Below are 22,720 nucleotides of genomic sequence, written 5' to 3'. Positions count from 1 at the left end.
GTTGTTTAAAAGTATCAGCATTCAATTTTCAGGTGATGTTTTTGACTTTCTTTTTGCTGCTGCAGTGTTCGTGGAAGTACTGTGTTTTGGAGGAGTTAACAGAATTTCTTACAGTCAGAAGGAAATGGTGCTGGACATTTGAAAGCAGTGGTGTGGTTTAGAAAGATCTCTGAATGCAACACTTACACCTAGTCACGGGGGGCTACAGTTGCTGTTCCTCTTGGGTTGCAGCATGACAGGGATATGGAGCAGAGGCAGCAGAGAGGAGAAGCTGTTTGCAGAGGCAGGAAGAGGAGGCGTCTCAGTAGGAGATCTTACCCACCTATGTTCTTCAGAGAGCACTTCTCCTACCTGAACCTCAGCCAGGAGCAGTATCTGCAATGACTGCGCTTCACCAGGGAGGTGATCAGAGAACATTGTCACCTCCTCAAACTGGACGAGCAGCCACAGAGCAGGGCAAGGATGGCACTGCCAGTAGTGGACAAGGTCACCATGGCCCTCAATTTCTATGCTTCAGGATCCTTGCAGGCCAGAACCGGTGACATTGCCAACATATCTCAGTTTGCCATCCATCTCTGCATCCAGGAGGTCACTGAGGCCCTCAATGCAAGGAGAGGGGACATCATTGACTTCTCGCTAAGCAGAGAGAAGCAGGAGGAGCAACATGTGAGTTTGCTAGCAGAACAGACTTCCCCATTTTGTAGGCAGCCATCAACTGCATGCACGTGGCCTTGCGAGCACTGCATCTAAATGAGGAGATGTACTGAAACCACAAAGGGTTCCACTCACTGAATGTGCAGTTGGTGTGCGACCATGAACAGATCATCATGTTGGTGAATGCCCACTATCCTAGCAGCAGTCATGATGCTTTCATTCTGTCAGCCGTTCCAGCCGTCTTCAAACCACCAAGTCAAACCAGAGAGTGGCTGCTCGGCGACAAGGACGATCCACTGTACGCATGGCTGATGGCTCCCCTCCGCCACCTGACCACATGTAGACAGCGTTCCTACAACGACAGCCACATTGCAACCAGGATTGTTGTGAAGCAAATCATCAATGTCCTGAAGCAATGGTTCTGCTACCTGGACCACTTGGTGGGAGCCCTCCAGTACTCGCCGGAATGTTTCTCTTGATTTGTTGTGGTCTGCTGCATCCTGCACAACCTGGCCATCACGAGGGCTGCCACCCATGTTGTCAAGGCTGCAGTGACCACCTCAGGAGGTGGAGGAAGAGGAGGAGGGGGAAGCGGAAGAGGAGAAGTTAGAGAGAAGCCATCCGGGTCAACATTCTGTGGATGGGCTGTTTTGAGTGCCCCATCAGACTCTGGTTCCTTTGAAAAAAAAAAAAATCACCAGATTACCGGTGATCCTCACTTCCCCACCTCTGTTATGGATCATCACAGGGCCCTCTTGGGTAAAATTCTGAAATAAAAGACACCATACAATAACCATTCCATATCAACTTTATCCGAACATTTACAATAATACATACAATACTCAGTTATTCACCCTTAGAGCCTGCTTTGCAGGTGCCTTTGCCTGGCCTAGTGCTCCTAGGCAATTCCACCCCAGTGGCTGCAACATAGCTGGTGGAAGGTGCTGACTTTCAGTTGGGCAAGCTGCAGGGCACACTCGATCAGCTTTGCGCCTTGAGGGCCCAACTCCAGACTGCACAATCACTTCATAGGGGTCTGGGATGACAGGCTGACAGACCATAGGGGCACTGGTGGGGTGGTAGAGGTGGAAGCATGAATACTACCATTTGGAGAGAGGACAGCAGGTATGTGCCACATCCATTCCCCCCCCCCACTCCCCAGGTGGCACCTCAGCAATCCTACTAATTTGCTGGTATTGAGTTGATGCATCTTTGAGAAGATGCATAATGCAGGAAAATACCATCATCCTGGATGGCTTCAGCGATAACCGGCTACTATGGCCTCAGTGACGGCCACGCCAATAATGCCGAGCACCATCTCTTCCTGGGAGGTGAGGACATGCAGCCATGCCCTGTCTCACACCAATTCTTCGCTGCTGCCTTCCGTTATGTGCCACCGTGTCCTGCAAGAGAGACAAAAGAATGTCAGTGAGTGTGTTGCAATGTGTTTGGGTAATGTGCCTGTCATAGCTGAATAGCAGGAAGTATCTGGAAGCTGTGAGATGTGGGTAAGAGGCTTGCAGCAGAGATAAGTGTGTGAGGGTGAGTTGGAGTATATGAATGTTAGGCATGAGTTCTGATTGCAAGATTGCTGATGTGTGAGTTATGGGGGTGTGGTGCATTGAGCAGTGTCTGAGATTGGCAGTGCAGTAGGTAGGATATGGCATTTGAAGATGCATTCACTGAGCTTGATCATTTATGTGAAGTAATTGATCTTTTTCCAGCACTATAACTAGGTCCTCGAGGCCAGACTCCTGGCATTCACCTCTGTGGCTATCTGCTCCCATTCCCTTCTAAATGCTTGACTAGAGGCCCTTCTGGCCCCCTGTGGGAAGATGAGCTTTCTCCTCCTTTCCACCTCCTGAATTAAGGCCTCCAGTGCTGTATTTGGGAACCTAGGAGTCCTCTCTCTGGCCTACTGTTCCATTGCTCCAGTTTCTCCCTAGTCAGAGACTGTTCCCCAGCCACTTCCAGCCTCTGTTGCATCCAGAATGCACCTCCCCTTTTACAGGTGCAGGTTGGCTTTAAGAAGTGCAGACTAGCTTTAATTGGTGCTAGTCTCGCATGAACCTTTTTAGTGTGCAGCCACTCACCAGCGAGTATAGCACTGGGCTACACACCACAATTGTGGAGATGATCAGGCAGCACAAAGTTTGCATCCTGTCTATATCACTTCCATCGTGCGTGGGGTAATTGCAAATCACAATCCCTGCGCCCACTGGTGAGCTTTATCAAATTTTTCCACCAATAAATCTTTCTGATGATATACCTTGTATATGTTGGCTTGTCTTTTGATGGGAGATGTGTAAGTAGTGCTGGATTGGCTTGGTGTTGAAGATCTAGTAGGACCCACAGTCCTACAAATTGGAAAAGGAAAGGTCTTGGTACAGTTAATCCATACAGATTTTACACAGTCAATTATCATTACAGTATATGAAATCAGAGACAATGCATATAAATTTCCAGCACAATTTTCATATGGTCAAATCTTTACCAGTTGCAATTTATTCCAGGCCTTTCTTTCCTCAAATTTCTTCTAATTTTCACCCCCAAAAGTATAGTACAATTCCATAGACACCAATTACCCCCTGATAACCCGAGGGGTTATTCTTTTTCTATATGCAGCTAGACAGTGAATTTAATTGGCAAACTATTTGCCTAGAGGCAGCATCACAAACAAGTCTAGTCCCATTCATATCTGACATCTATATACACGAATATTCCAGAATGGGTCACTGGATGGCAATAAACAGCATGATCGTTGGCTAATTTTCCTCCTTCTTACCGTGGGGAAGCTAAGACATCTCCACAGCTAGCAGATTGAGATCAGTTAACTCATGGCAGACTGGGTCAAAGTGGTCACTTTCTGATTTGTGTGCCCTTTTACTATGCTGTGCAGTCCATTAACCCAAAGCCATTATGGTGTTGGACTTGACTTATTGTTATCAGATTCACAAGCCTGGAAATAGGCCACTTTTTCCCTATTCCCTCTACTGCACACAACTGTATTTTTAAGAACTGGGTCAAATGGTTTACTGATATTTGTAAGGAGAGAAAATGCTTTGAAATGATAGTCCATTCATTTGCTTGAGTTGGAAATAATGAATGTGAAAAGAGTTGGCACTCTGTCTTTTCACGTCTGGTACCTGGCTTCAAATCCAGTCCAATTACTTAATTGAAAATCTCCTCCCTTTTGAAAGGCCTAATATTTAGAGTCTAGAGAATCAGTGATGTGACTCTACAGTGGTGCCATTCTCTCTGGTAGCTATGGGACCAGATGGACTATTGAAACCATTCTGGGTGGCGGTTAAAGTAGAATCTCTTAAGAGAGAACACACACAGCAAAGATTTTGATAAATTATAATAGGAAGTTAAAATTAGGAAATGCTGATCAAACAGAACAGGTCCATCAGCACCTGAAAAGAGAAAATATAGCATAATGTTTTGAGTAGAGCCTCTTGTTCTGCTTTTAATTTCATTCTAGATAGAAATATATATAGATATACTTATATAGGAGTATATATAGAATACACTTCAACACAATGTTACACATCAGGCTGCAGTTTTGTTTGTCGGTCCCGCTCCTGCTGTCGGGAGGAAATGTGATTGGGAACTCACACATGCCGAAGCTGGGACTTGGAGAGTGATTTTTGAGGAGATAGCCAATTAAGTGGGCGCTTCCGGGACCCCGTCCAATTAAGGACGGAGGGCAGGCTCCCGAGACTGGAAGGCCAATAGGAGGCTCTGAAACATTGGCAGCCCCACCGCAAGATGGAGGAGCCCTGTGAATACCTCTTACAGATTTTTAAAATCAAAGAGGGCACACTTGCCAGCAGCTGAGAGGTCACCTCCATCCCTCGGCTGTGTTTCAGCATCACTGGGGGTCTCACACGCCAACTGGAAAATTCCAGTTGGCGTGTGCAGAGTGGCCTTAATAGGCCCTTTAATTGGCTACCCGTAGTTTGCAGGTGGGTAGCTGTTATCACGCCCTCGATTCTCCCACCATGAAAATTGCCTGGGGGCGGGACCAGGGTGGAAGACCAGCATGCCAGTTGATAGGGGGTAATTGCAGGCCCATCTGCCTCCGGTACCCACTCCAGAGCCAAATGAAAATTCAGACCATCCTCTCAGATTATTTAACCACTCAGAAAATATGCATGAAAAGAATCTACATGATAGAGAAAGGGAAATCTCCTCTCTTTTTTATATACGTTTGACATCAATAATATCTGGATCTAGGATCATGCCAATTAAACGAAAGCCACAGAAAGTGGAGGCTGAAGACATTTATAGACTATAAACATATAAACCAAACCACAACATGCTTTAAGTGCTTTATGAGTTTATCTTTAAAACATTTTGCAGTACTTTCCTGCAATAGGAGAGCACAAATTCCTCAACTACTATTTATCAGTTATCACTGTTCAGCAGCTTTTCCACAGTAACATAGTCAAAACTTCCAACTGCTTTGCTCAGTGATAATAAAATGTTTACACACATTTTTAACCACAAATAAATGCTATCAGGCTTTTGTCCCCCTTAATTGATATTCTGATAAATTAATGAATGATTGAATCAGCTGTACTTTCAAATATTATTGATAGAAACAATATTGGGCAAGTAGGGTTTTAATGAACAGGACATAGGTGCAGGCCAATAGCAGGACTGGTCGGGTGATAGTGGCAGAAAAAGGACAAGATTCAGGAGTGGCAATAGTGGCCAGGGCTTGGGACTGGGCAAGAGTGGCATAAAGTTAAAGCTCGAGAGTATAGCAATGTATATGGAGTTCAAATCACTTGCTTGTGCTTTCAATCCAGTAGCGTGGGAACACAAAGGGCCAATGAATAAAAGGCTCAGTTCCTGAGTTTCAAGTTAACCTGGGAAGTTTAGGCATCTAAGATCTTTTGAAGGCTAAAACAAAGGTGTTCTGGCTCAGTTTAATCTAACAGTGCTATCTGTACTGGCACTCAGTACTGCCATTAGACAAAATTGGAATATCTTCTATGCTCCAATATTGTTAGCCCTTATTTTGATGAACACCAACACTTAATTACATTTCATGTATACCCATGGGCATTACATTGAACTATGCATATTTCTACATATGGAGATACTATTTTTAAAATTGAGAGTGGTTGTAATAATGTGGGGAAGGATAGAAGACAAAAAACAGTAGTGATTACATCCACTACTAGTAATTAACTGGGTGAGCCAGGTTGTTCCCCCCACCCTTAGGCTCTCACACTGCATTCTCATTAACAAGGTAAAGAAGAAACATCTTCAAAAGTCGCCATAGTAAATACGAGACGAAATCTTTACCTTATTTTTAGAAATACTTTACCTTAACTTTTCAACAGTGGTCATTTTATGTGAGAAGAAAAGCTGGAGCAATGTCTTCCGTTTGAAACACATTATCAGCCCAGCGGTGATAAGACTCAGGATGGTAACTAGTATGCCCACAAACAGGCTGTTGCTTTCTGAAACAAATACAAATACAAATAAATACAAATTCAGTTGTGACAGCAACATTGCCTTTAAAGTAATTTCTGTCAAATTTGTATAAAAGTTTAATCAACAATTAATCTAGTTAATTGTTTCATTGATTATTTATTCAACAAATTTCGAAAGTTTTGGTTCCAGAAATTTCCTCAAGGGTTCTCCCGATCAGAGCTGTAACTTCAACAGAAGATTAACGTAAACCCCGGAGCAGCCAGGGCCGATCACGAACCCACCCCCCGAGGAAATACCCAGGCAACGTATTTAGAGCACATTTTAAGTAATGTTCTTCTACTTTAGTAACAGACTTTTAAAAAATTCATTATGTGCTCTTGGAAAATGTACCTGAAGCTGAAAGAGTTTATTTTATGCTGCATTGCAGCATGTTAGTGCACCGTACAGGGAGGGAGGTTACAGGTTAAAATTTTGATTTTGTCAGCACATTCCCATGTCCCATGTAGAGAACAGGTTTTTATTTCAAATATCTTATATTATTTACACTACATTGACTAGTTTCTAAAATCATGATTTGTTACATATACATAAGAAAAATGCTGACATACTTGAGTAGAAGCTAATGCCAGTTTGTGTGTGTGTGAACATAATGCATTGCTATTATAGAAATATACAGTCATTCCTCACCTTTAAGCCTCATGGGTCCACTGTCTATACTCCCCCCTAAACCAGGTTTGTCACAATATGGAGGAGCCCAATCATGGTCACAGTGGCAGTTTTTATTGTTGTTGCAAACCTATTAACATACAATTTGTAAGCAATTGTCAACATGTTTAAAACAAGAACAAACTTTACTTTTCTGCTTTACTTGACAATTTATGTGCAATTCATGTTAAATAAAAAAATTGTGAAGACAACCAACTTAACAAAAGTGACCCACTCAATGTTTCAGGTTTTATATTTAGGATTAATAACAAATACATTTTGTCCTGATAACTCGATGGGTAAATGCACCATATGGCATGGCACTCTGCCTTTCATCCAGAAAGACCTGGATTCAGTTCTTGGTTTGTGCTTGGTCAGCTTTTCTCAGTTGGTAGCTCCAAATTAATATCCCTAGCTAGGGAATGAAAAACTATCCAGAGTGCTCCTGAATGTCATCTAGTGATTTTTGCTTGAGCTCCTGTGGATATCAGGTGAGGACAGGAGAAACCCAGCAGTTCTGACCCCGTGCTTAAATAGCCAATTGTCAATGTCCCAATTCACCCATGAAAAAGAAGCCTTTTGCTGAGATACCAAGGGGCAAATGGGACATGAGTCAGCACTTCAGGAGAGTGAAGGGCAAAAGAAAAAATGTACAGTAATGGACTGAATTCTAGTTTTGTCATGCTAATTACAACCGACAATGGTCTCATGACTTGATAACTACCAGAACGATGTTTGAAAAAAATCATTTAATCTAATTAATGGACAGTGTATAGACACAAACATTTATTTATACGAGTACATTTATTATATTGTGGAAGCACAACATACCATTGTGCTGTGGCTAAAAGTAGGAGGACAGAGGATCACAAATACAATTTCTTATAACAGTATGCAGCCAAGGGTAGCTCAAGCTGAGGCTAGTTACTGCTTCCCAAGGGCAATTCAGGATGGGTAATAAATCCTGGCCGTGGCAGTGATGTCCACATCCAGTGAATGATAAAAAAAGGATGAGAATAGTGGTGACTGAATCACACATAGTTAATCCAGTACATCTATTTCCTAGACCTGATCAAGAGCAATTTAGACAAAGGGATGGAAGTAGTACATGTCCCTGTCTTCTCAGTCAGGTAATGCTATGAAAGGGCAAGATTGAACGGAAAATAAATATTAAATGGCAAAAAACCAGCAAGTATAAGACCATATGAAAATTAAGTATGAGAAAAGGCCTTTGAGCCTACTCCACCCAGAACTCATGTGTGATTGTTCCATCATGGTCTTCCTTCCAATACCAACTGTTCATTCCCTATTCCAGGAACACTAAAGGGGTAATTTTGCAACTTTGTGTTCCTGGCAGGAAGCCTTGGCTGCTGGCAATGCATGTTTGAAATTCTACTGCACACTGTGCATAATTTTTCAATCTCATTTAAAGTGGTAGGAAAATCATATGCAGTGCCAGCAAATTTTTGATAGGCATTGCTGCTGGGCAAAGTTACCCACTGGGAGCATGAAACTTTGAGCACAGATCAATGCCGAGAGCACAGGAACATTGAATTTACCTGTTTATTTCAGGAACTGTGATCTTTAAACGGCTTCAAAGTTTTTAAAAATTTGTTCTTGGGATGTGAGCATTGCTGGCTAGGCCAGCATTTATAGCCCATCCCTAATTGCCCTTGAGAAGGTGGTGGTGAGCTGCCTTCTTGAACCGCTGCAGTCCTTGAGGAAAATGTTAGGCTAAATCTTTTACATTGCACATAAGTATACATCAGAAACATTTTTTAAAAAGAGGTACAGCAATCACTTTTATGGCTTCAATTTTGTCAATTCCACAAAATTTAAATTCAGTAAACTAAAACATTTCTAAATTGATGGGGTCTGCAAATGGAAATAAAAATCAATTCTATTTATTACTGGTTGCCTCAATCTGAATGTGTGGGATTCACAAAAATCTCATTTTGAAAAGGAATATACAGGTTGAAATGTTATGTAGTGGAAAAATACCTTAGAATTAAAGCCTATTAATGGCACAATTTATAGGTTTAAAAGCTCATCCAAAATTCGCTGAACAAGCAAAAATTAAAGGACGAAAATCACGACGTTTTCTGGGCGGACGGGTCCGACGTGATTCTCCAGCCCCCCACGCCACCATTTCCGCTCCAGACGGCCACGCTAAATTCAGCCCAAATGTTTGGCTGTGCTGTTATTGAGATAGAGATGTTCATGGAATCTCCTCCTCCTCCCATCAGTTGTTTAATTGTCCACCACAATTCATGACTGGATGTGGAATGATAGCAAAATTTTAAGGAGTTGCAAGAAGATAGCTTGAGGTGTTGCTCCTTTCACTAAAGAAAGCCTGGTAGTTCTGCTGGAGAAGTCTTATGGAGGAAGGTGCCCATTTTTGGAGCAGAACTACTATGCAACAGGCATTGTAGGAGTTGGCAAGGAGGGAGAATACAATGACTCCAATTTTAAAAGGGTGGTGGAATTGGTGTGCACGAGCCTCAAAGTGAGTGGTATACCCAGAGAATCTGGGGACGTGGAGGTCCTGCCAGTCTGAACTGGCTGCAGTGCTTTTAGCTGTCTGGGCCCAACGCTTTTTAATTCATCTGCTCCCGAAATCCCTCCACCGCTCCACCCCCCTTTTCTCAAAGGCCTTCCTTATAACCCACCTCTTTGACTCAGCATTTGATCACTTCTCCTAACATCTACTGCTTTGTTTCAGCATCCATTTTTGTCTGATTAGACACGCATGGATTGCCTTGGAATATTTGTCTATGTTAATGGTGCTATATAAATACAAGTTGTCATTGCAAACCATAAAGACTTATACTAACAAACATTCCTTACCAGAGATAGAAAACAAGCTATCAAGAATACAGGGCCACAGACAGCATAGTAAGGGGACAAAGTTTTCCTGCATATCTGGACTTTTGTGCAACACCTTTGTTCGAAAAGACTCAAGATGTTATGGAGTAATTGAATGTCCTGGCATGTTTAGGTATTGTTGCTTCATTGATTTTTGGGCCATTAGCAATACCAACAGGACTGTGTGAGGTATTTGACACCAGAAGGGCTAAACTCAGACTACATGTATCATACGGATTGATCAATAGAATTGAGGAGGCTCTCTTGCAAATTAACACATATAAGATGGTATTTTTCATGGTAGAGTTTACTCTTTAGTCTTTAGTTCTAGTTCTTTTAATAGTTCCATTCATAGTCCTTGTAGCACAAGATGCAGGAGTTCTGTGGTCAATGTACAAGGGTGTCTCTGTAAAATCAGAAATGGCATCTCTGACAGTGAGGAAAAGGTTACAGAAGTTAAGATTGTACGGATATATGATCCAGATACAAGCAACTGTAAGTACATCACTTAGATGTATAGTTTTCCTTGTGATCAATTTACATAGGGGTTCTCCCTATCTCCTGCCATAACATTTGGTAGTAATCTTGCCTGAGTCAGAAGATTGTGGGTTCAAGTCCACTTCTGGACTTGAGCACAAAAATCAAGGCTGACACTCCAGTACAGTACTGAGGGAATGCTTGCTGCACTGTCAGAGGTGCTGTCTTTCAGGTGAGATCTTAAACCAAGGCCCTGTCTGCCCTCTCAGGTGGATGTAAAAGATCCCATGGCACTATTTCAAAGAAGAGTAGTGGAGTTATCCCTGGTGTCCTGGCCAATATTTATCCCTCAATTAGCATCACAAAGAAAACAGATTATCTGGTCATTATCACATTACTGTTTGTGAGAATTTGCTGTGCACAAATTGGCTGTTTCCTACATTACAACAGTGACTACAATTCAAAAGTACTTCATTGGCTATAAAGTGGTTTGAGATATCTGGTGGTTGTGAAAGGTGCTATATAAATGCAAGTCTTTCATTTTTTCTTTTTTTCATTTACCCTTCTCAATGGGAAAAAGTCTAAAAACATTTATGCAGTTTCGTCAGGGAATCTGCCAAATTTACCTGCAGAAATGTTTCCACTTTTGTTTTTAGACTGAAAAAGGAGAAAGTTGTTATTTGACTTTTTAAAATAATGAGGATCCTGGATAAGATTGATGTAGGAGATTTTTGATAAAGAACCAGGATAAGAGAACCAATGGCCATGATTAAAAACTACAGAAACAAGAAGTTAAATTCAGTTAGGTTCACTCACATTTAACTGTTATTAACTTAAGGAACAGACTGTCACCTAGGTGGAGCAAATACAAAATCCACTGAAGCATTCAGAGGGGAAGTAGATTAATTCTTGAATCATTCGGGATTGCAGGAATGAGATTTTATGATAGAAAATCAATGAGGTAGAGTGAGATTAGCTAATACCACTTTGATGATGGAGTGAGCTGTCTTAGCATTTCTTGATCCTACATTCTAATGTTGTTGTTCCTACATGCTTGGGACAGAAGACCTATTCAGCTCTTGTTACTCTTCTATGTGGATTCTGGGTTAAGATAAAAATTAATGCATAACCCAAAATTACCTTCATATACTCAGGACAAATTTCCCCAGAAAATATCACCAGAAAATGGGGCTTGCTTTCTTACCTATTCATACTTTTTCTCCAAAGCACAACATAGGGTCCCTTCAGCCAACGTGGCACTATTGATGAAAATGTGTTTTTTAGTGTTGCTGTTAGCCTCTGCCCTACTAATTATTAAATATTACACCTAATGCTACAAGACTTGGGATTTTCAGTTTCGCTTTTCTCATATTAACTACAAGATGAGTCTTAATTTGCAACTGTGGAAACTTCTCCCAATCTTACAGAGATTTGGTTAATGTTATCAGTTGAGAAGAAAACCATATTAGGATGGCTATACATTTTAAAGAATTAAGAATGATTTGGTCTGTAGAACTGATATTTCCTCATTAAATATAAACTGATTTTGTACATGGAAGTGTTTGTATGTTGAGCGGGATATGATCTTATCAGCATTGATCTTAAGGAATCTCCATCTGATCAAGAAAATTAGCCAACTTTCACATTCTTTGTATGATTCGTAGGACTACTTTCGCACACATTTTTTTTTTATCTGCAATGCTGCACAATCTTACCCCTTGCCCATGACATTTAGAGGCACATTCTATCACTCCAAAGACACTGATGTTCTGGCACTGTCGGTTTAAACAAATCTGGGGAAAAACAAATATCTGTGTTATTCTAAACGTACATGCACAAAAATTGCCTATACAAGTTAAGTAAATGAGAGTGGTGCCTCTCTTCAACCTTTGAGATACTTTGTGTGAAGCACAGTTTTTTCCCTTATAGTTCTATGTAAAGTAATATTGAGATCCCTGTTTAAGCAACTGGAAAGATTACATTTATATAGTTGTTTTAATGTGGAAAACAACGTAAAATGTTTTATTTAGGCGAAACACAAATAAACACTGAATCAATAAAAAGGATACACTAGAAGAGGGAATGAAAGCACGATCAAAGAATTGAATTTTAAGGAAGGTCTTAAAGAGGAGAAGGAGACAGAAGGAATTCCAGAGTTTTAGGCAACAGTTAGGCAGATGAAAAAAATGGTGGAGCAAAGCAAGAGGGGTGCACAAGATGCTAGAGTCAGAGAGACAGAGAATTTAGGGGGGATATGGGTGAGATGTTTATAGTGCTGGAGGAAGCTACAGAGATTGGGAGGGGTGAAGCCATGAAGGATTTAAAACATGAGGACGAGAATTTTAAATCTAAGGTACTGGGGGTCCTGGAGACAATGTAGGTCCGCAAGCACAGGATAATGGGTGAGCACAACTTGGTGTAGGATAGGATACAGGCCCAAATATCCCCAGAAATTAATGGCAAAACTTCCTGCAAATTTGTTTTTTTTCTTAATTTTTTTTTGCTTTAAACCCAGAAAAGGTGCTGAGGATGAAAACCCTTCTGGTTCTACTGATGCATTAATACAGGTAGGGGATGGCAGGGGGTATGTGACTGAGCCAGGGGAGCTAGTACTGCCAAGACAGCACGAAATCCAGTCAAAGATAGGGACTATGGAACGACAATTGCGAGACTCTGCTGCTGAGGAAAGACTCACGTGCCACAAATGCACAGGGACTACGATGAAACAGCTGAAATTCTGATTCATGTTCACATCTAATGAGGTTGTGCAATAGGGTTAGATGAAGTACTGCAAGAGGATAATTACTAATTCAACTTAGCTTGTGTGTTTTGAATTGAGGCTCATGTGGAACCTGGGCAAAATCAGTTGGGCCAAATGGCCTGTTTCGGTGCTGTAAAATCTATATAATTCTAAATGTATTCTAGTCATTAAAATGGAGGTTAAAAATGTTTGCAGTTTCATCTTTTAAAACTCCAGTCAGATTAACATCTGATGGGTATTAGACATGAATGGAAACAATTAAAGGCTCACATGAAGAATGTTCAAGGTCTCACACTAGTGTGGTTTGAGGAATTGAAATTAAAATGTTCAACTAAACCATTTAAGGGCCAGATTTTCCTTTAAAAAAAATTGCACAACTGCTGTTTAAAACTTATATGGTATTGTCAAATGGTAATACGCTTTCAGTCCTTGCATCCAGTCATGTAAATTCGCTTACTGTACAACAGCAATACAAAAAGAGCAATTTTTACACCCCACAAACCAATTTTCTCCTTCTTTGATGAAATAAATTTGCACAGCAAACCAACTGAAATCTGCTCTTATCTTCATGTAGCTAGGAAAGAGAATATTAGCAGCACAAAATCCAGATACTAATGCAAAAAATACAAACAGGAAAACACATAACTTTCTGACATCATGTTCTCCATTAGGACCAGATGTGACAAAATTATAAACCTTTCATCAAAAGTTCTTTATCTGCCATTAATTTAATTATTTTCTTCATGCCCACCAATGTTCCCTCTAACTTCTGTTTGCTATGTGTGGCTGGCTTTTTGTACTGCACGGTACATTTAAGATTGATATGCGGCTGTGCATACGTGCATCTTAAAAGGGAAGATGCTTGCTTGTTCCCTGTGTAGCACGTTCCCGATTGCTGCACGGCCACATACCTGCGCAGTTTAGAGGGAACACTGCTGCCCCACCCCCACCCAAGCTGAGAGATATACAGCAGACACGTTCCTTTGTCTCATGCTGCACTCAAGCTGGCTACAAAGAGATGTGAAAGATTGGTCTGGAGTCAGTAGTCCTGAATTTAGCTTCCTCCATATGGGGAAGTGCCCATGGTGTCTCCCCATAAGATTACTGAGGTGCGAAACTCATATGCAGTGGATTGTGGGCACAAACCCACTATTGTGCAATAGAAATTCATTTAACCATTGAAAATAATGGGTGTTTGTGCTGAGATTATAAGCATTGAATTTGTGGCAAGGTGTAGATGTGGTGATACTTCATTTTGTTTATACAGAAAACTTGTACTAGGGTTTAACCTTGGCCCTGTGGTAGCATTCTCACCTGAGTCAGAATGTTATGGAAAGCCCCATTCCAGGACTTGAACACTGTGTGGTACTGAGGGAGAGCTGCACAGTGGCAAGTGCTGTCTTTCAGATAAGACACTAAATCGAGGTTCCATCTGTTCCCTCAGGTGGATGTAAAGGTTCCACAGCACCATTCAGAGATGAGCAGGGGAGTTCTCTCGGTGTACATGCCAACATTTATCCCTCAACCAGCCTCTTAAAACAGATTATCTGGTCCCTTATGTTATTACTGTTTGTGGGATCTTGTGTGCAGATTGACTGCTACATTTCCCTACGTTACAGCTGTGACTACACTTCAAAGGTAATTAATAAATTGACTGTGAAATTCTTTGGGATGTCAGGAGGTTGTGAACTGTGCTATGTAAGTGCCAGTTTATTTTTTTTCTTTACTAATGGCAGTAATGACTGAAAAGTCAGAGCAGCAGTAAATGGAGAAGTAATTGTCTTTGGGGCGTAAGATAAATGTAACAGTGAGATGGTCTGCACTCAATCTGCAAAGGCATTGGTTTTTTTCTAAGTTCGTGGGACCTTTTTTTAGGTGCCTAAGTGAACACCTAAAACAGGTGCTATGCCCCTTACGTAGGTTAAAGAACCTTTTTTCAATAGTTGTGGACAATAAGCAGGGCAGGCATTGAGTCTTCCTCACAGCCACCGATGACAGACAAAAACCAGACAGATTTTAAACTATTTTTTAAAAAAATCCTGTGGCACCAGGAGCACGGCGGCCCTGCAGAGCCAAATCTACCTCAATGTGTGTTATTAGATCACAATATTGTGCTAGGAAAACAATAAGTGCGAAGGAATGAATAATTACATTAATAAATTATGGCTAATGTCAGATCTCTGTAGCTGTTCAATCTTTTCAATATAATTCTAGATATTAATCTCTCAATAGAGATGGCACTGCATGCCATCTTTTTCCCACTTTGGGAGGGGGTGGTGGAATATCTTGTTTTTCAGACTAAACATTCCAATAGAGAGGCCAGTGTCTGGTTGCATTTTACTTTGATATGGCATTCTATGCTTGTAGATTAGTAATTAGTGTTTCAAATCAATATATTAATATAGTGTTTCTGCTGCGATGGAAGATTATTCCACTTACATTTAACAAGGTGAAATCCTATCTAAAAGGGAATGGCTGAATGTTTACTTGAATGGCTCATTCCTACCTTCCCCTCTCCACATTTGGTGCCTGTTAGCACAAGCCCCGGGTCAGGCATATCATCACCTAGATAGACATGTGTACCACGACACAAGATCTTTCCACCTTCTTGCAAAGGGATGTTAGTTTCTATGGATACTGCATTTGTTCCAATAACGGGGCGGCTTGCTCCTCCCTGACATTGGATTTTTCCACATTGGGCATCTCTGTTAAGAAAAACAGACAAATGGTATAACTGAGGAGGCAGTTATGTAAAGTGGAAAGATGATGGCAAAAAATTATACTCCAGACTCCACAGGATAATTAAACTTTAATAGATTATGACAATCAATTGAGTCAAGGCAAAAATATTATCAATTGTGTCAAAATACTCAGCTAACTTTAGGAATTACTAATAAGTGACAATTAACATTTTTAAGTACTGAAAAACTTTCAACAACTTTCAAAATATTCATTTAGTAATGAAATCACACAACCATAATAAGAATTTTAAATGTTTTATTTATGATACACATTACAAAGTGCTTTGAGAGAACAGTAGAGAAATTCAGATTAATTCTTAATTGTAGTAATCTCAATAAATAAAAGATTTTTATTTTAGTCAACAATTGTTCATGCAGTCATCAGAGGGTTCTAATTCAGTATGACATTACTCTTCCTGTTTTGATTGTCTAAGTTGCAAATAGGCCTCATTCAGCTTGGTTTATATCTTTGGAAAATATTCAACTTGCAGTTCCTTTAAGTAATGTATAGCCTGAGCTGCCAAATTTACTGGGCAATAAATAAATGATAAGACTCCTGGGCACTGAATAAATGATTAGGCCTAAAGTGATTTCTTTTGTGTGTGAAAGATATTTTTGCTGAGTAAACTCAGCTGCTCAGGTACATATTGATATTCTGCTGGAGGAATTTATTTAACCTTTTTTAAAGATGGTTTTGGCTACAGTTAAAAGCAAATAAAGATGTGTTTCTCCCGTTTGGTTACGGGTTAATCTCATGAGCTGTTTTTCTTATTTATTTGTTGTTTTTTGTTCTGTGGAAAGACCAGTGCTGTAAAATAGTTGTCATATATCTGTGAGTCTTTCAAGCATCAGATCTTTTAAAAATATTATTGTTTCTGTAGGAAGAGAAGCTTTTTATGTCGTTCATCCAAGGGTACATTTGCAGATCAAATTTAAGGGGCTGGATTTTGCGTTCAGCAGTGAAGTGACACTGCTCACTGCTGACCTCAAAGATCTAGCGATGTTTTGGTGCAGATTTCCCCTTTCCTCTCTTCAGTTTGAATCTAGCATCAAGTCAAGGGGATCTCCAGGTGTCCAGCAGCAGTGATGTCAGCAAGCCGAGTAAACAGCCAATCAACTGAACGCTCTCATTTTTAACTTTATATTTTACAGATAGCGAAGTAAATGATTGAGACATGCACATGGGTAAAACTAAAATATCATAAACAAATTTCAATTTAAAAAATGTGGAATTTCCTACCATAATGAAGAAAACTGACATTCAACAAAAATAAAATTACTCTTTCAGAGCCACAGAGGCTGTTTAGCAGTAATTATGAACTTAGTACGCTGTTAAAAACCCATTTACACCCCATTCAACAAGATGTAACTTTTTCAAGGGTTTTTACAGCATGACAAAGAGAGTTCTCATCAATTTAATGATTTCCATTGATTGCAGCCTTGGGGGAATAGCGTAAAATCATTGACAGCAACTTCTGGATTTCTGTGTCCAACTGTACTTGTGCGAAGTTGCTGTCAGTTTCAGAGAAGTCATGATAATGAATGCTGACAGTTTCACTGTCATTATAGCTGCAAAATCCAGGCCAAGATTTCCTGTGGATCATCTCAGATTTGTCACTTAGTCAGTTGAGGTAACGGCATAAAATCGTTGAGCTGATAAAATAATACTGGCTATTCTTACTTCCTCCACAGGATAGCATTGCATCTTCTAAAAAACAATATACAAGGAGGTCTGTTATACTTATTTGTTCCGAAAGTGGTGCTGCAACTGCTCTTAGCCTGCTACAATAAAGCACAAAGGGATGATTTTCTCTGGATACAGTAGTGTTAAAGAACCTCCGAGGTGCCAAAGGTGGAATCTTAAGCTGAAACACCGGTTTAGCCCATGCTTACTGCAAGATGCCATCTTGGTAAAGGAGTTGAAGCTTGCGCTAGGATTGGCCAGCTGGAGGTTTGTTAAGGGGCTGATTGCCACTTAATTTGCCTGCCAGTGCTCATTAACAAGACTGTACAGCATTTTGGTGGCTAGTGCTTGACCTAATCTCCCAACAGTGACCAGCTGATTAGGAATAAACAAGTTGTATCTGAGGATTTTGCGTGATACTTAATGGTATATCACCACTTTCTGTTCACTTGTTGCTGGAGGTTTGAAGAGGACTTTTTGAAACCCATCAGGGGATTTTCTGGGACACTTCACCAAGACTTCAAGAGACTCTATCAACATTTATTCTCGAAATTGTCTGGGGACTTCTGCTAAAAAGCATGAGTGCCGTGCCTTTTTGGACACCTTATAGGACTCACCATGAGAAAAGGAGTGCTTGGTCACAAGCATCTTGATAGGGATCCCTTGGTCTGGAGGAGGAATGGGAGCAGGACATGAGGCCTAGGAAGAATAGCACCAGCTGCTGCAGGAAAGAGGGACAGGAAGGTGAGCTGGACCCCTGTCCCCCTGCAGGGACAGGACATCCCTCTTCCACTGGACATCCTCCACCGGGACCTTCAGTGGCAGGTCCAAGAACCTGTGCTCCCTCTCACTCAGTCCCTGAGCCATCCTGAAACATGCCACTGTATGTCACCCAACACACTGCACAGGTTCAGTCAAAGTGGATGACTAGAACCCACATATACTGCTCCATGAAAACTCTGTCCAATCAGTCCTTGAGTGCTAAACCTGCAGGTTTATATTTTAGCACCTCCAGGCAATTTCAAATTATGGTAATGACCAATTAGTCCAAAATTGCATGCTAAAAACTAGACTTTCAAACAGGAGCGTTTTACTAGCACAGCACCCATTTAGCATCTATTTTCACTCTTTCACCAAAACAACTTCCAAAAACATACCATTTCTTATCCTATAACTAACCATTAACAAAGCCATGTGAAATTTACAAGTGTTTATTAACAATTAAGGACGGTGGATAGTAATCAAATATGGAATTAGCATTCTGCATGGATATGGTAAGTTTGTAAGAGATATTAAGAAATAGAGTTTTGTCCTTCTAATATGCTCTTACATAAAAGTCCATCAAATGGAATGCTGCCTCCCTGGGCCCTAAGGGTTAGAAGCATGTATAGTCCCTGCTTCCCAGGGAAATTAACATGGAACCAATTTTCATCTGGATTATAAAATCTGGCTGCTCAAACTAGTTTGGAATTGAGTTGGGATCAACCAAAATGTTGAATTAATCCAAAAATCTAAAGCAAGGTCAGATCACTGTATTCTGCTTGAAAATTGCTGGTTTGACTGAAATCAAAGACTTCACAATGTCACCATCTGGTTTGAAATATTGTTTTCATGATTCCACATATCTTTAAAAACAGAGAGCTCTGGAGTATCCCTGTTGCTACTTCCATAAATTCATGCAGAGCTATCCAGAATTGACTTGGGATATTTTCGCAAAACAAAATCCTGTTTGACGCTTCATTTTCTGAAATTGCAATGAAATGAGATGCTGCTGCTTCAATGCCTGTTCAAAAAGTAATTTCCTTGGTCAAAAGCTTTTTTCTATTAGCCATAGAATTCAGCCACCTGGGCCCACCTGGGAACACATTCCTTTTGTGAAAATGTCTCAAATTTAAATGAACTCTAACTAAATATATCTCTGTGAGAATGATGTGCAACATGTTTGTGTTCAGTCTGCATCAGAAGTGTGCCGCAGGCTATATTGGTTATGGTGCCCTGTAAATGTCCAGGGTGCCCACCTGAAACTGGCATTAGGCCCCTGAATTCCATAAGCAACTGTTGAGCAACAATTTCAGGCCTCTTTGTGTAATTGGTTCTGCGAACGATCACAGTATGTGCTGTGCATGTTGCGTATGGTCTTCTCAGTTGCACAGCAGTCAATCCAGCAGTGCTGAAATGGACTGCTGCAGGCAGCCACCCAAGAGGTAAGTTTAAGTTTTTTACTTGACTGAATGTGGAGCTGGGAGGACCCTGGCTTGCCAGGGTCTTACTCCTTGCTCTGTGAATGGCGAACTGCCTCTAGAACCATAACAGGCACCCCCAGCTTGCTGGTAACGTACAAATGAGGTCAGTGGAGCAATTTGCTGTGGGCCAGCAATGGCCTCTTTAGGTGCAAGCAGCATGCTCTGCACCTAGATCACACCCTCCACTAGCCATGGTCCAGTTGCTAGGCCTTTGGGTTGCCTCACAAATTTTGGATCATCGAAATTTAAATTCAAAGTATTGAAACAACAAACTTCCTGTGTACAACAACCTCGTAGGGAGCCCCTCTCTAGATTAGCTGAGAAATTGGTGCTGTGAGTGCAACAGAATGTTAAATTGCCATAAAGTGGGTGGAATGAGCAAAGCACCAATCTGGACTGCTGGAGGAAAATGAAATAGTCATACTGAATATTTAATGTAGGCTCCTAATGAAATTTGATATTGTTGTTGGAAATTCCATGTAACCTGCTAGGGCATTTTGACAGCAATGTAGACAACAAATTTAAAGTTCTGCAGAAATTGGGACATCATAGCTGGACATCTATACCAGATTTTCTGGGAACTTGAATAAATACACGACTAGGAAATTGGACATTATGGAATAGAGCCAATTTAGTCCATCGGAAAATTATATATCATGAATGGAAAGTAAACTCAAATTGGTGGGAAACCAGACACCATGGATGGATATTCAATTAATTATTAAGGAAAATTGATTTGGTTATTGCTGAAAATGAAGCCTGGTGGAAAATTAAATGCCAGTCACAGATAAAATAACTGAGATGGCTTAAAAATTGGACCCCGAAGTCCTAAGCACACAATCATTTTCTATAGACCATTAAGTTCAAAGATTATCAAAGAAGTGATATATAAGACACAAACAGACCATCTGGATTACAGATACATCGCTGTTAGCCCACAAAAGAAGTAAGGTAGAACAGTCATATCAATGCAAAATAAAAATAAAAACAGGCACTTAGCTTATAGTTTACTCTCTTAAATCTGCAAACATTCAAAATTCTCATAATACAGAGATGTACCACTTCAAAGGTGACATCCTCCATTCATGGAACAGGCAAAATGGGCAGGATTTCAATTCTGGGGATGGGTTCATTTCCGGGTCCAGACCCTGCACTGCATTTGCAATTTCAATTGGAAAACCAGTTAATTGGCCCAGAGTCGCATTTGCCGCCCAATTAGCGGCGGCAGATGTGGGAAGGAGGCGGGACACAGGGAGCAGCGGGCCTGATTTAAAGGGTGAGCAGCAGCAATTGCTGTGGTTGCAGTTCATCTCCACGGTGGAAGGAAAAGCTGAGCAGAGAGCTGTGGGTAGGGAGGGCTCCCGTGCCAGGGCAGCATGCCGTTTTTCTGATGCCTCACTTGAGGTGCTGCTGGAGGTGACAGTGGGGAGAAGCATTCTGTTCCTTGCCAGTGGCATGAGAAAGTTTGCAAGGCTAACCAAGGAGGCATGGCTGGAGGTGGCTCATGAGGTCAGCGGCAGAGGAGTGGTGAGGAGGAACTGGGTCTAGTGCAGGAAATATTCAATGATCTGCTTAGGTCTGACAAGGTGAGTCCAAAGATAGACCCACATGGCATGCCTCCTGGTTACTAGTCACCAGAATCCAAAAGAGAGGGGCATCCTGAGGACGCATAGAGTTCTCCTGACAATAGGAGAGAGGTGTGCACAGCAGGATTGATGACCTGTAAGCATTGTTCATTATCTGAGCACTATTGGACAATGGGCGATGAGGAAGTCTGCAACATCCTATGTGAATGAAAAGCTGCAAGTGGTGAGGGAGCAAGGCCTTGTCCTGACGGTATCTTTCTTCACCATGCGGGCCAAACAGGAGAACAATGCCAGGGAGAGTGAGAGGGCATGCTTGGACGGGATTCCTGAGCTTGTGTCACTGATGCATTTTGAGGAGCTGGCCCTTGGTGTATCCAGAGTGACAAGCCACTGGGATGTTGGAGATGGAGAAACAAGAGTCCAACATAGAATGTGTGAAAAGGTTTCAACATTCCCAGGGGATGCATGGAAATCCTCCCTGTGCAATGAGCTGTCAGTGCATAAGCTGTTATCTCATTATTTCATGCAGCAGAAGCATCTGTTGATGGTGCCAGTTTCTCACCACCTCTTATGTCTCCCACAGGGCCAACTTCAGAGGGGCATGAGTTAAGACAGTGCCAACCTGTTCTGGAGGAGTCAGAGGAGGAAGACACCTCAAAGCCTGAACTGTCACATCTTTCTTGTGTACCATCCACCAGTGCAGATACTTGCAACGCGGTAAGTTCTTGCGAGGTATTAGAGAACGTGGGACACTGTGAAGTGCACATCACTTCAGAGCAGGAGGAAACGGGGGAGACAGACCTGGCTGTGGCCAGTCCCTCTCAGAGGATGGAGGACAGGCACAGCTCTGCTCAGCAGGGAGGAGAGGCAGATCCTAAAGAAGTTACGAAACAGGCAGTTCTGCCTGGAGAACCAGTGTGTGATGTGTGCCTACATGTCGGAGTTACCTGAGGAATTGCAGAGTCATGGGATGACAATGGAGGTGTCCTTTTGTCTCATGCGCCCCACAATGTCTCAGTGCTTTAAGTGCATGAACTCCTCCATTGAGAGAGTGGCCAACCTCATGGAGAGCCATATGTGGCATCACTCAGAGTGGTTGCAGGAACAGTGCACTGACTTGCATGGAATGCATGATAAATTCTGTAGCATTGACTAGTCAGTGACGCAAATGGCACAACAAGGCATGGAGTGGATGCCAGTTGCACCCAAGCTATTAGTTCCCTCTAGCGATCAAGGGCACCATGAAAGTGCTGGGATGGTGACAGATGGTAATGAGAGGGCCAGCCCTCACAGGGCTCCGGCATCATCATCCACCTCCATGGCCCCTCCGATGGACAAAGCATCTACAGAGTTAAGCCCTGTGACAGAGGCTTTCCCTGCAGTGATGCTGGTGCAGCAGCCTTTAGAGGTGTCCCCCCCTCCCCACCACCTCCACGGCGCGGCCGACCACCAGGGGCATCTCAGTCCCAGACAGGCACTTAGTGAGCAGTCTGATTCCACCTCATCCTCAGCCACTGGGAGAGCAAATCGTAGGAGCGGCTGTGAGCACAGGC

The 22,720-nt window shown here is 41.7% G+C and overlaps 1 protein-coding gene across 4 annotated transcripts in view; it reads right to left on the bottom strand.

The window, feature by feature from the left end:
* adam12 (ADAM metallopeptidase domain 12) overlaps positions 1-22,720 on the bottom strand; it is a 378,401-nt gene that overhangs the window by 15,173 nt on the left and 340,508 nt on the right. For all 4 annotated transcript variants that reach the window (XM_068052744.1, XM_068052745.1, XM_068052747.1 and 1 more), the window contains 5 exons: positions 15,420-15,618; positions 11,868-11,945; positions 6,793-6,901; positions 5,996-6,131; positions 2,924-3,011 (listed from right to left, as the gene is read on the bottom strand). In XM_068052744.1, coding sequence (XP_067908845.1) covers positions 2,924-3,011; positions 5,996-6,131; positions 6,793-6,901; positions 11,868-11,945; positions 15,420-15,618 — 610 coding nt within the window. The remainder of the gene's footprint in view (positions 1-2,923; positions 3,012-5,995; positions 6,132-6,792; positions 6,902-11,867; positions 11,946-15,419; positions 15,619-22,720) is intronic.

The sequence above is a fragment of the Heterodontus francisci genome, chromosome 20 (genome assembly GCF_036365525.1).
Source record: "Heterodontus francisci isolate sHetFra1 chromosome 20, sHetFra1.hap1, whole genome shotgun sequence".
NCBI lineage: Eukaryota > Metazoa > Chordata > Chondrichthyes > Heterodontiformes > Heterodontidae > Heterodontus > Heterodontus francisci.
This window is presented reverse-complemented; position numbering and strand designations above follow the sequence as displayed.